This window comes from Symphodus melops (assembly GCF_947650265.1).
Source record: "Symphodus melops genome assembly, chromosome: 5".
Taxonomy (NCBI): Eukaryota; Metazoa; Chordata; class Actinopteri; order Labriformes; family Labridae; genus Symphodus; species Symphodus melops.
The window spans coordinates 7,185,156-7,197,852 of NC_136695.1; the positions used below are offsets into that span (position 1 = coordinate 7,185,156).

At 39.3% G+C, this 12,697-nt stretch overlaps 1 protein-coding gene across 5 annotated transcripts in view; it reads right to left on the reverse strand.

The window, feature by feature from the left end:
• vps13b (vacuolar protein sorting 13 homolog B) overlaps positions 1–12,697 on the reverse strand; it is a 265,939-nt gene that overhangs the window by 112,571 nt on the left and 140,671 nt on the right. For all 5 annotated transcript variants that reach the window (XM_079344752.1, XM_079344753.1, XM_079344751.1 and 2 more), the window contains 5 exons: positions 11,815–11,929; positions 8,300–8,441; positions 7,531–7,803; positions 7,183–7,339; positions 6,380–6,500 (listed from right to left, as the gene is read on the reverse strand). In XM_079344752.1, the coding sequence (XP_079200878.1) occupies positions 6,380–6,500; positions 7,183–7,339; positions 7,531–7,803; positions 8,300–8,441; positions 11,815–11,929 (808 nt within the window). The remainder of the gene's footprint in view (positions 1–6,379; positions 6,501–7,182; positions 7,340–7,530; positions 7,804–8,299; positions 8,442–11,814; positions 11,930–12,697) is intronic.

Consider the following 12,697-nt stretch of genomic DNA (forward strand, 5'->3'; position numbering starts at 1 on the left):
CAGAGAAACACACTAACATTGCCATACCACTGTGTGCCAAAAAGAGAGAGCAAAAATAAGTTGTGGTATAGTTGTTTGATTCTCCTGTGGTTAGTCCTAATATCCCATTCTCTCCCCCTTCTCCTCTTCACTGCACACTACATCCGAATAATGTGCATAAAATGGCCATAAAAATGTAGCAGCAGGGCCAAAGCTGGGGTTTTCTCCCTCTTAATCCCCCAAAACCTCTAACTGCAGGCCGAGGAGTACAAGTGTTGTGGTGCAATCTTCTCACACTGCAGAGGGCCTGAGAATAACATCACAGAGGCCACAGATATTTATGGAATGAACCACAGGCTGTACACAGAAGTCAGCAGACACCACAACAGAGCACAGAGGATGCTGTACACAGCTCTCTGCTCATGAGCAGCACAAGACATTGTCGGGTAAACACAGTTGGGTAAAGTGTAGCGCTGCGGTTAAAAAGCTCTCTAATTCAAGATAAGTGGAATGAGATGCACAGAAAATGAGAGAATGAATATTTGAGATGACACAAAGGTAAAAAATGCAGCTATTAACCATTGATTGTATACAGCCTTTAAATGAATTCAAGTGGTCGTCATCAGTTGGAGCGTTGTGGTCTGACAGAAAGAAGAACTGCTGGCTGTCTTCTTAAAGGAGTAGAGCCTTTTGAAGACTGATAGCCTCATACTGAGTGGTTGGCCTTGTTGGACACAGCGGTCAGGTATTCTGGTCCACAGATGAAATGCACTAACACTCACTATTCATCTTGCTTCCTGGGCTCTTGAAACTTTCGCCGCACTAACACAAACCAAATCTTCCTGTCACTCTTCTACATGTGAAGGCATATGGCAATTTCTAGTCCTCCAGGAAGTAAGCTTGCATGTTATATGATACGAAAGCTGTATAGTATAGGAGCCAGAGTCGTCTATATATCACACTGGTTCCCACAGAAAATGACAACAAATATCAATTTATCGTAACAAAAAAACTGTGAAAGGGGATATAGTCAACCTCAAAGCCACAGCAGTATTCAGTGGCTGAGTCTAAACTTCCTGTTCAAATTACAACACCTTGTCCCAGGACTGATTCAACATAAGCCCTTCTGAACCCACTCACAGTCTCATCTGTCTGCTGTGCTTTTGCTATAATCCAAAACATAAATTCTCGGACAAGCCTTAATAAAAATGGGTGTATAAACCGCTTGTGGTAGATGCTGTCCCCATTGTAAAAACAATTTGATGTTGCATTTATCCTGAGTGTCAAGAGATGTGAAATATGCCCTCTGCGATTATAAGCACCAGGTGTTTCATTTGCTAGACTGACAAAAAAACGTTTATTCTGGCTGACCCTTCAATGCTTGCTTACTGAGTCTGTTCTATCTAATGTTAGAGGGTGGAAGAGAGGCTAAAAAGAAGGGATAGAAACGTTATGTTATGTTATTTACAGTCAACCAGGAAAGGTCTTGTACTTATCATCTTAACTGAATGTCTCTTTCTTCATTCTCCAGGGAGGGCCCAAATAAAACAGGAATGAAGTTGCTTCAGGATTCCTTAGTCATTGTTCAGCAACATTATTACTTCACATAGTTTCTGACAGCTCGGTTTCAGCTTTACTGCCTTAACAAAAAAACAAGCTTGTAATGAAGACTGAATTATGTCATAAAATCTAAACAGATTTGCATTTCACACACTGTAGGTGCTCTCAAATTAAGACAATCATATACCTTCAAAAAGGGTTAACTTTGATAACGTATACTTAAGTCTCAGTCTCACAATAGTCAGCAATGATGAAGTAAATTATGAATACAAAAAACAGATCAAAATAGACGGAGAGAACTTTAATTAAAAAGGCTCATTTCTGGCTTGGTATTCCCCACAGACACCAGTTGTGCTGTTCTTAAACAATGCTCCTGCATACCAGAAGCACCACAGAGAAATATACTTCACCAAGGGAGAGACAATTTTGAGGTTTTAAATACTAATTCAAAACTTCATCATTGTTCTTGGCCAATCAAAAGTGTGTTCACATTAATGCTGCTCATTATGTTGGCTCTTCTGCAGTGGTAGCTTGAAAGGGTTCACATCATTCAGTAATTCTGGTGATGAATTAAACAGATATTACAGTTACCGCCATGTCTCGGGTTTATAATTAAACCTACTCAGCAGCTGGGGAATTCTTTAAAGCAACTCCTAAATCAGTGTATATAAGTGCAGGTCATGGTTGTCAGTGTGTGTGGCCCAAGCCGCTCTTCTTCTCCACAGCAGCAAAGCAAAGCAAAGCCCGGCACTTTTTGCTGGTGTAAACAAACGAGAAAATGGGGCACTTGGCAGCGTACTAAAGTGAGTGATGAGGCAAATGTACACCGAAGCATCTAATGAATCATTTACTGGGAACACTGGGTTTTATGAGGAAAAGAAAGATGAGGAGAGCTCAGAGCAAAAAGAAAATGAAGCCCACTTAAGTATGTTATTTGTTCCATTTATCCATCTGCAAAACACTATATGATAGATTGATTATTATAATGAAGTTGTAACCGAGGAAGGTCATTATTGTCATAAATATTGACTAATATGTTAAACAATCTTTGATTGAAATCTGCATTGCGGAGTGGAGTGTAATGACTGATCTTACAAGTACTTTAACTGCGGACCAACAGTTAAAAAAATGTTGACATCACTAAGTTCATAAAAACCTATGACTAAAGTTTTCAGCAAGAAAGGTTTTAGTATTTTTTAAGAAGTGAGGAGCTGAAATGTATACCTTATAAACCAAAATATAACAATATGGATCCAACTGTAAGACAAAAAGAACTTAAACGGCTCTTCCTATAGTTTCTTAGCAGATAAGTAACTCACCACAAGATAGTGGAAACTAATAGTACACTGTTTCACCACCACTTGTATCTGTGCATACACAGACTGCCATTTAAAAGGACGTTACTTGGGTAGAATGGTGCACATGACGTATTGCTTGGGAATTTTATTACTAACAGCCAGGGGCCTGGCTTCAAGAGGCTGTGTTTATCTGAGGAGGGGAGATCCCCATCACAACCACTTATTAGGACATACATGTGGCCCTAGCCAGGCAGCCATTCAACAGCAATAAGGGGATTGCTCACTGACCACAATGTGCTGGGATGGGACCAGTCTAACCAACACTGGAGCAACAGAGAGGAAAAGCGAGACAGGAAGGAAATAACAAATACACATGGAGACAAAATGACGATATCGGAGAAGGGTAAAAGGGGGCATGAGAGGAAATAACAAAAACACAAAAAGACAGATACATTAAACACTAAAAATACAGTTAGAGAGTTCTAAGTGTGTGCAGAAATAAGTGTAATTGAAGGGAGGACAATTCTTACATAAAGCCATTGAAATTAGTGAGGAAGCTGCTGGGGACTCACTCCCTCAAAGAAACAACATTCAACATCAGATGATTAAATAAAATATTTGTACTTTTTACCAAAAGAACCTGGTGGTGGATTAAACAACGGTCATTGGTTGTATTTAACCTCCCTCCTTGCCAATGTACTCTAAATGATAAGTACACACTATTCCCTGACAAGATTGACAATGAAAGGGCTGCAGTAGAAACTTTGAGGTGGGTCAGAAACAGTGTTAGTTAAACACTATCAAGATATATAATGTCAGGATGTGTACATATGCTTGCTGTTTTAGCACTCACACTTGCCCTTTTCTCCCAGGGTGGCATTTTAGTAAATCATGGTTAAAGACATGCTGAGGCAATAATTGCATGTACAGTAGACAATAACAGCATGGCTGGTTAGATCAGTCACTCAATTATGGGAGCGGATGTAATTAGTGGTGGGCTTTAAAAAGAATTATAACAAATGGCTACAGGCACATGAGCATATTTCATTGGTTTGAACAATTACCAATTCTTCTTATCAGTTGCTTTACATCACTGGGGTGGGGGGCACACAGTAAACTACGCACAAATGCAACACATGACAGCGTTAGGGTTATCGATCATAACACTTAGAAGAGCGATCAATCTAAACTTTGTGGCAGATGTGAACGCTGGTGAGGATAATGCATAGTTAGGAATGGAAGGCTGAACACAGAGAGGGGTTTGATATAATTCCCGGGTTTAACTGCAGAGAGGGACATGGTGACTCTTGGCTTCTGTATGTAGAGGTTAAGGGAGTGAATAAATGTGGGAGCATTTGTAAAGATGGCTGTGCCTGTTGCTAACATTTGTGACAGATATGTTTTCGTTTTGTTTATGTAAACTGACCATTTAACTGTGAAACAATGCATGTGTGGAACTTAAGGGATTACTGAGTGCATGTGTGCCTATATTTTGATATTAATGTGCTTGTGGTTGACTACTTTTTAGCGTCTGTTCAGGCAATTGCGGAGGGCTGTACAAGGCAATCGTCTATAAGCAGATGTGTGCACCACAGCCATGGAGCCACACGTCCTCTAACTACTAGAGGCAAAGCTTTTTTGGAAAATATGGGAGAAAATTGCATGGCTGGTCTAACTGTTTTAGGGTCAAAGTCTGAGAAAAACTGCAGATTATTTTCCATGCACGCATCCATGATCATCATTTATCCTACGACATGATAACAACATCGACAACAACAAGTTCACAAATAAATGTAGACATAGTTTTCCTGAAAACAGACTAAATCAAACCAGTATCTTCTACATAAACTAATATCCATTTTGCACAATGAACTATTGGGGATAAAAAAAAAAATCCCCCAGAAGTCTGCGCAAACATGTTGCTATTGCTGCATCACTACAAAGTCTGCTGTGAACGTGAGGTATAAAACTTGGTCTCTCTGGAAGAAATCTTGAAAAGGTTAAGCAGAGTGTGCTTCATTTATTTGACACTACGTAAGTCAGCCATGTGCATATTTTTTCTCTCGTCAGCTCACTTCTCATATGCAGCTCCATAAAGTTTTTGGCCCTACTTTTATCTGACAAACTGGCCAGTAATTACTGATAATTGTGCAAGTAGCTTTATGTGACGCAATTCGTGTAGCTTCATTTTTATACTATCTAACGGAATTGCATGTGTTCACCCTTTGTTGGACTATGGATGAAAAAGCCATATTTCTTACTTGGCTAATAATTGTAATCTGATATTAATTTATCTCATTATCGTATAGAAATGTAAGGCATTTTTTATACATTATTTCATGATTGAATAACACTCACTAATACCCAGCTGTTCTCAGCTAATCACCATGACTTAAAGGCATTTTCGATGGCTATCAGGCACAGAGCAAACATGAAGAAACTGTTAAATGTGCAAAATGTGTAATTGGTTCCTTATTGTCTTGAATGAAATCTGTGTATGTAATAAAGAAGTGTAATTTCTCATATCCTGGTGTTTACTGGAATAATGATTTTTGGTTATTTTTGATTTATCCTGCACCAGCTGGCATCCAGGAGGGAACCTGTAGGTGTTCCGGGTATCTTCAGTCATTTTGACATGTGTAGGCCAGCTTTGTAATTTGCCCATTTTGATAACTGCTCTCTCTCTCTCTCTCTCTCTCTCTCTCTCTCTGTCATACACAAACACTCATACACAGGCTGTAGAGCTGTGGTTTCTAGGCAGTTATGACACAATCCAGATTTTGTCAGCTGCCCATAGAAGGGAAATGTGTTTTTCGTGGAATCATTTCCCTCAGAAGTCAAGACTTTCCCTGCCTAACAGCTTTGATCCAAATGATGCGGAGAACTTGTGTCAACAGTATTGTGTTTCAGCAGGAGAGCCTGGCAGACCCTGAGGTGTCACTCACTGCTCTCTGTCATATCTTGGTAGCTTAAACACTATGTGGCGCTGTCAACCACTGTACCCTAAAAAACCTCCCATTAGAGGACAATCATTATGCTGACTACGGAACTGACACACTCACACACACACTCACACACTTGCCTCACAAGAGCTTTTATGGAGTGTGAGTTATGGGAAGAATAATTTGAACGTCATCTCCAACAATTTGTAAGATTTGTGATGATCCAGAACTAGCAGAGGAATATGTTGTTTTGAATGAAGAATGTGATAAAGCGGTGTGACTGTGCCGATCATTACCAACAGCAGAGAAAGAGTAGTTGATCAAAATGTGTGAAACTTTCAGGCAGATCCAGTCCCTCATCCTTTCATAGTTGTCATTTGGAAGACATTTAAAAGAGTGAGAGAAGAAATAGCCAAGTTTTAAAGAGGACTGGCAAAATCATTCCAACAATGGTTGTGCCTGTCTTAGCTTGAGAAAGCCACTCTTAAATAGTCCTTATCTTTTTAAACAAAAATGGGAAACCTTGTTGTCTTCCCCATAATTCCATATTCTCAATTCAACAGTGAGTTTATACTGTATTAAGAAGAGAATTGTTCTTACTGGTGGATGTCTTTTCGCAGTACAGTGCGGGTTAGAGGGTTGTCAGCCTGAGGAGCCATGCTGAGGGAACCCAGCTTCAGTACCAGGGTGTCCTCTTTTTTCACATGTGGATCTACTTGGCCTACACAGAACAATCAAAAAATAAATTAAACATGGAGGGATATATACCACACATACCCTCAAAACGGTAAATATATTCACCTGCCCCAAAGAGCCTTAAATGTACCCCATTACCACTATTAGTCACAACTACTTAAAGTCAGAACAAAATACAACCTGATTAAAAAAAAAAGTATTTATATTATGAAGTGATGGATAGAAGTATTTTTTTTTCTACCAAGCAAATGTCTCTGTATCCTCTTATTCAGGTTCTGCTTATGTGCTGGCCATTAAAAGGGCCCTCACAGGCTTAAAAATGTAAATCACCCCCTGCATTTTGACACTGTCCCAGTTTATGTTAAGTTTTCTATGTAGAATAGAATATATATAGAATGCCTTTATTGTCATTATACAAACTGTACAACAAGATTACTTGGCTTCACCTAAGTGCACATAGCTAAAAACAAAAACAACAAGAAGAATATAAAAAGTGACTATAGTTAAGGTAAGACGGGATATGTGTGGTAGGACTCATTTAAAGTTAGCAACATAATACATTTGAGTGGATATAGCAGAAATATCAGATTAGTATTTACACAGTATGAAAGTAAACTGTTTCAGATGTATACAATTTTACTTGCATAGTACGAAATGTAAACTAAAAATACAATTGTGCGTTGAAAAGGGACCAAAGGTGTTCTCACCAGGTGCCGTTTCCTTTTCTTGTACCCCAGGGAAGAAGACCCTGATCACACTGGAGTTGATGTAGATCAGTGGCAAACACCGAGATGTCAATGTGTGGCTTCTCATCGGTTGACCACCTGATTTGCCACGCTCTTTGTAGCGTCTTGGCACTGTAGCCTAAAAACACAACAGGTCAAAAATATGTAGTGCAAATGAGAGACAGAGTGAATAAGCGAAGGAAAGATAGAGAGACACACACAGACAGAGAGAGAGAGAGTCATATTTATCCAAATGTATAGCCATGTTTTGATTGGATAGAGCCTTGTTATACTTTAAAGTTCAAGACACTGACAGACACTTTTCCCTACCTGAAACACCCCTGCTATGGTGGACAATAATGGACACGAGAGCACCACATCAAAAGGCTGGGCTGTCAGCAGAATTTCTCTCAGGTACTGAGGTGAGTTGTCTGCCAAAGGATCAGAGGCAAAACGCTGACTGGCAGTTGTAGCACCGCTGCGTGTTGGCCGCTCAGGCCGGGTGGTGAGTTTGTGACGGACATTTTTGGTGACTGCCTGAGTGTAGGTTATCGAAAGGAAGCCGTGCTGCTGGTGAGCACCCTCCAAGACTTTTGCTGCCGTCTGGCCAATGATGAGACAGGAAAAAACACACTGATAAAAGGTATCATAAAGCGAAGCAAATGCACACAAAATGTAAAGCTGCTTAGAGATATATAAGAATGATTTGCCCTGATGAGGGTTAAGCCCAGATAAAAATAGCATAATTGTGGGAGTTTATTCACAAAAATATCCATCAAGTAGAAAAAACCCCTCATACTGTTACAAAATTAAAAGAAAGCCAGAGTTAAGTCTGCAAAAAAAAAACCATCAACAGTGGAAAATGCATTAAAGGAATGTATAACTGAATACATTTCTGCATTTGGGAAAAGAAACTGAAAATGTAGGAAAACATATGCAATAAATTTGTTTTATATATAAAAAAAGCTAATATTTATAACCATACTGTATTAAGCACTGGCTTCAGAAACAACTCTGAAGAGCCAACTCAAGTATTTAAAGCCACTGTTAATGGAAGTTAAGCAGAGTCAACCAAAAAGGAGAAGAGCTGGATTCTTACAGGAGGGAAAAAGCCAGAGAAGTGGTTAAAAGTGTCTTGCTTGCTGACCGGTCGAACCAACACAGTGCGTCTGTTCAGCTTGTCAGTGCAAGAGAGGACCACTCCTCCACAGCTGCCCGAGCTCCGCACACCCCCCTCCTTACTGGAGGTGAAAACAGAAAAGGAGGGGAGACAGAGAGAGAGAGAGAGATAGGGCGTTGATGTCAAAAGGAAAAGAGAAGGTAGGAAGTCACAGGAAGGAGTAAGAGAAAGTAATAGAAAATATACAGAATAAGGAAAGGAAGGGAAAAAAAAGATAAAAAGAGAAGAGAAGACAAGCATGGAACTTTAGGATATATAAATGAAAACAAATTAAATAGGGTTCAATTATCAGCGGGAAGTTGCTGCACCACTTGAATTATTGTGGAATGGTCTTATACTATAGTATGACAACATAAGAGCAGCTGTTAAATTTGGGAATGATGAGTCTGTGTATGGATAAAGTAAATCTTAACATAGTGTTGTACACCACTTTGGGCGTGGTTCCTTTTCCATCATGTCACATGAAAGAGCAAGACAGGAAGATTTAAGGGGCAGTCTGCCTGAAATGTTCTAGAAATTGTCAGGAATGCATACGCTGTCTTTATACAAGATAAAAATGACTTGATACTTTTTTGTATTATATATTCTTTCCTGCTTCAACTTTGCTCTGTCAGATCCATTTTTATATTTCATGACTTTTTTACTAGGTATAAGACCATCACCAGAATAAGACTTCATTAACAAAAGAATGGAGGCCTGTGTCCTTGTCTCCTCTTGCACAGGGTCACAGGCTCTTAACAGTTATCACCAGATTTGATCAGCTTGATTATTCAGCCACTCAGACCAACTGGAGAGACAGACAAATTTAACACTAAATGTCAACATGCTTATGTTGAAAATGTTTGAGTCTATCAATACAAGGTGTATATACGCATTATAGCCAAAAACAACATTTTTCCGTAAGACTTTCATATTTTCTAAGTCTGTCCAGCATGAGCAGAGGTGAGAGATTTGATTAGGAGCACCAGAATAGCAGAGCACAGTTTAAAGAGGCCTTAGGCAGCAATGACTGGATTGGGATAGGCAGACGCCTCACCACTGCTGTCTCTCTGCACTGCAGAAGGAGTCCTTCATAGTGGCCAAAGTGCCAGCCCTGCCCTGGCCTGGAGAAACACACAATGTCTAGCTTAACTTGAGTACTGAGGATTAATCGTAATGCAGGGTCTAATAACATTTCATTATTGAATAAATCACCCAAAATGTTAATTAGATTACAAGTTCATGTTAACATTTCTATCAATGTTTCAGAACAATTCTTTCAAACTTTGAAGTAAATTAAATATGAAAAGTTATCATTTCTATTAAAATTTTGATCTCAGTTTTAAAGCTCAATACAATTCAAAACGCCACTTTAAAAAATAAACAAATAATTTGCAGATTTTTTTTGCTGTAAATGTTTTTCAGTCTTTGTTGTTGTGATCCATTAAAAGCAGGAAGCATCTGTAAAGAAGACATCAAAAGAAGCTGATAAGAAGACTGATAAGACAATTTATATTCATGAGTTGCAGAAAATATAAATCCCACAGTATAAGACCAGGACATACATGTGCATGGTGTTGTTACAGTTTCTCTAATAAGTTAAGTAATTCACAACACATGTCCACCACACACATTGAAACGGTTCAACACCGTCTGCGCTATTTCTTTTACACTCTAACCCCACTCACCCCCCCAAAAAATAAATAAATAAACAAATCAATAAGCAAATCAAACAAAAACACACACTCGCACTCCATGAGAGAGTAGGCCTACTGCGACAGTAAGTGTGTATGTGGTTTCTGCATAACTATGGTGTGTGTATGTCACTTTGTTCTCTGCTCTCTGGGCCTATTTGAAGTTCTTTTTGGAATCTTCTCTCTCAGCTGTAAGACTGAAAGATACATATGGACCCCCCACACTCTTCATCTCTTCCATCATCACTTTCTATTTTGTTGCATTGCTCCCATCCAGTCATCCTTTGCTCCGAGACGTTTGTGGAACAGCTGGAAGACATCAGGTCCAATTTGTGTGAGTTGCTCCTTGAAGCAAATAAGGCTGAAGTGTCACCGGCCATCCTCTCTCCGGGGGCATCTCTCTGTTTTAGAAAGTTCCCATTGCATTCCTTGTTAAACTAAAGTGGAAAAGAAGCTTCCTAATTCCTACACTTGCCGCTGGACAGGAAACACCCCCCTACAGAGTTTTAATACTCAATCGGTCATCACCTCCTTCTCTTTAATTTACTTCCGCTGCTCTGTGATGAGTGAGGCCAACACCTACATGATTCAGCCCCAACTTATTTTGTATTCTCTAAGGACTACCTCTACTTTATTTTCCTTACCTCCTTCACCCGATCATGTTCTATTTTGATACAATCAGATATTCAACTATACGTTAACCTCCCATATTTCCCTGTGCTATCTAACTTTCCATTCATTCCTCAGCAGTGAGGCAGCTCAGGCCAGATGACACATTTTTCCTGTCAACTGTGATTTAACCTCACCCAATGCACACAAATAACCTGGGCTGGGTGATTAAATACGAAACAATTATCTATTCAAGATGATTTACGTGGACTCCAATCGCTGTGGGTGTGCTTTTATATGTAGAAGATACAGATTAGAGTGGGACAGAAGCCCAGTGGCCTTCCACTGTGTCCTAAACAGTCATGACTTTAACCTGGCTTGGATGTTGAAGGGCTTCTGCTTGCCAGAACTTGGCTCAGTCAATGTGTGTTGGGACCAGGTTGTTAAATGCCAATTTAAAATGAATAACCTAGAAATGAGAAAATTGTCCCATTATCTACTTAGTAGTGTATAGAGGTCTGGTAAAAAGATTAGGCTTGGCTCTGTCTCGAAGGCAATTTTACACACACCTGTGGAGAGCAGAGTAGCATGATATTATGACTACTGACACCAAAACCCGATAATTACTGTCCAACAAGTGACACTGTCACTGGATTAGGTTTATTCATCATATCCTAAATAACGTGTATATGCACAGAATATTTATCAGTAAAGCACAGTAAAACAGAGAGATCTAAGAGAAGCTTGCCAGAAATGTGCCCCAGTCTTTCTCTGACCTGAAGTGATATGACATACCTTAAAGGGGTCTAGGGTAATACTAAAGTCGGCAGCTATCAAATAGTCTCTCAGCCCAAGTGGCCACCTACTTTCCTAGTCTAGTTGCTCATTCATCTACACAATTTAGGTTGTGGGAACCAACAGTAGCAACCATCAGTAGGTCAATAACTGGCTGGCTTGCAAAAACAAGTGTGTGATTAGTATATATGAGTGTGAGAGGATCGATGTGTCAGTTTGTGATCAACGAGAGGTCTTCTTTCTTCTGCTACTTTATTTAATGTAGACATTGTCATAAAAAGCCATACCTTCTTGCTGAGTGAAATGTTTCCATAACCTTTCATGAATAGATGTCGACTCACATAAGATGTACTCTACCTGCATCTGTAGTGGTCGATGTTGAAGCTGACAACTTTGCATTTGATCTTAGTGTATACGTCCTGGACATCTACTGAGGCACTCAGGTCTTCCAGTTCCCCGATGACACAGATTTCTAGCAGATGCACAAGAACAGAAAAGGTTTACATTTCACAAAAAATTAACTTAATCAGTCAAAGTAATTTGTATATCCATATAAACTTCTTGAGTTGTTTTCTTTTACTACAGTTATGATGTAACATGTAGCAGGTAAGCAGTACCCAACAATATTAATCATTTGTATTTGTGTGCTGTATGAAGGTCATTGCACTTGGTAATCTGGTTAAACAGTTGAACACGGTTTTAATAGAAGACACTTCATCGATGTTTGTGATTTTTATTTTTTAGACAAGGAGTAACAATGTAGCTGAGCCTGTCCAGGCCTTGCTTTTGATTCCAGCTGCTGCAGTAAAATTATGTTATTGTTCTGTTACTGTAATTGTTCAAATTTATGAACCCTGAATGCACCTTGTGAGAATCCAAACTCACTCACTGTAGGCAGAATGAGTAACCTTCATAGAAACGCTTATTTACTGTGTATTGGTACAAGCCTGTGAGTCTAACTGTTGTTTGTCATTGTTTCCACAAGAAAAGTCCCCCAATCATAGGCTGGTGTGGGAAAAATGGACTTTCTGCATGTGAAACTATGGTTTTTGCACGACTGCCTCATTGTTATTCCCTGAAACACAGGGCTTTCTAATGTCTAATTAAAAAAAAGACTTTTTAGATTGAGTGCACTTGAAGGAACTCTTCCAAAATTGTATAAATCCTTGAAATTCATCATCTCAACAGTCTGTGTTAAAATCGATGCAAGAGTTTTCTAAACCCATCCTGTCTAGTCGAC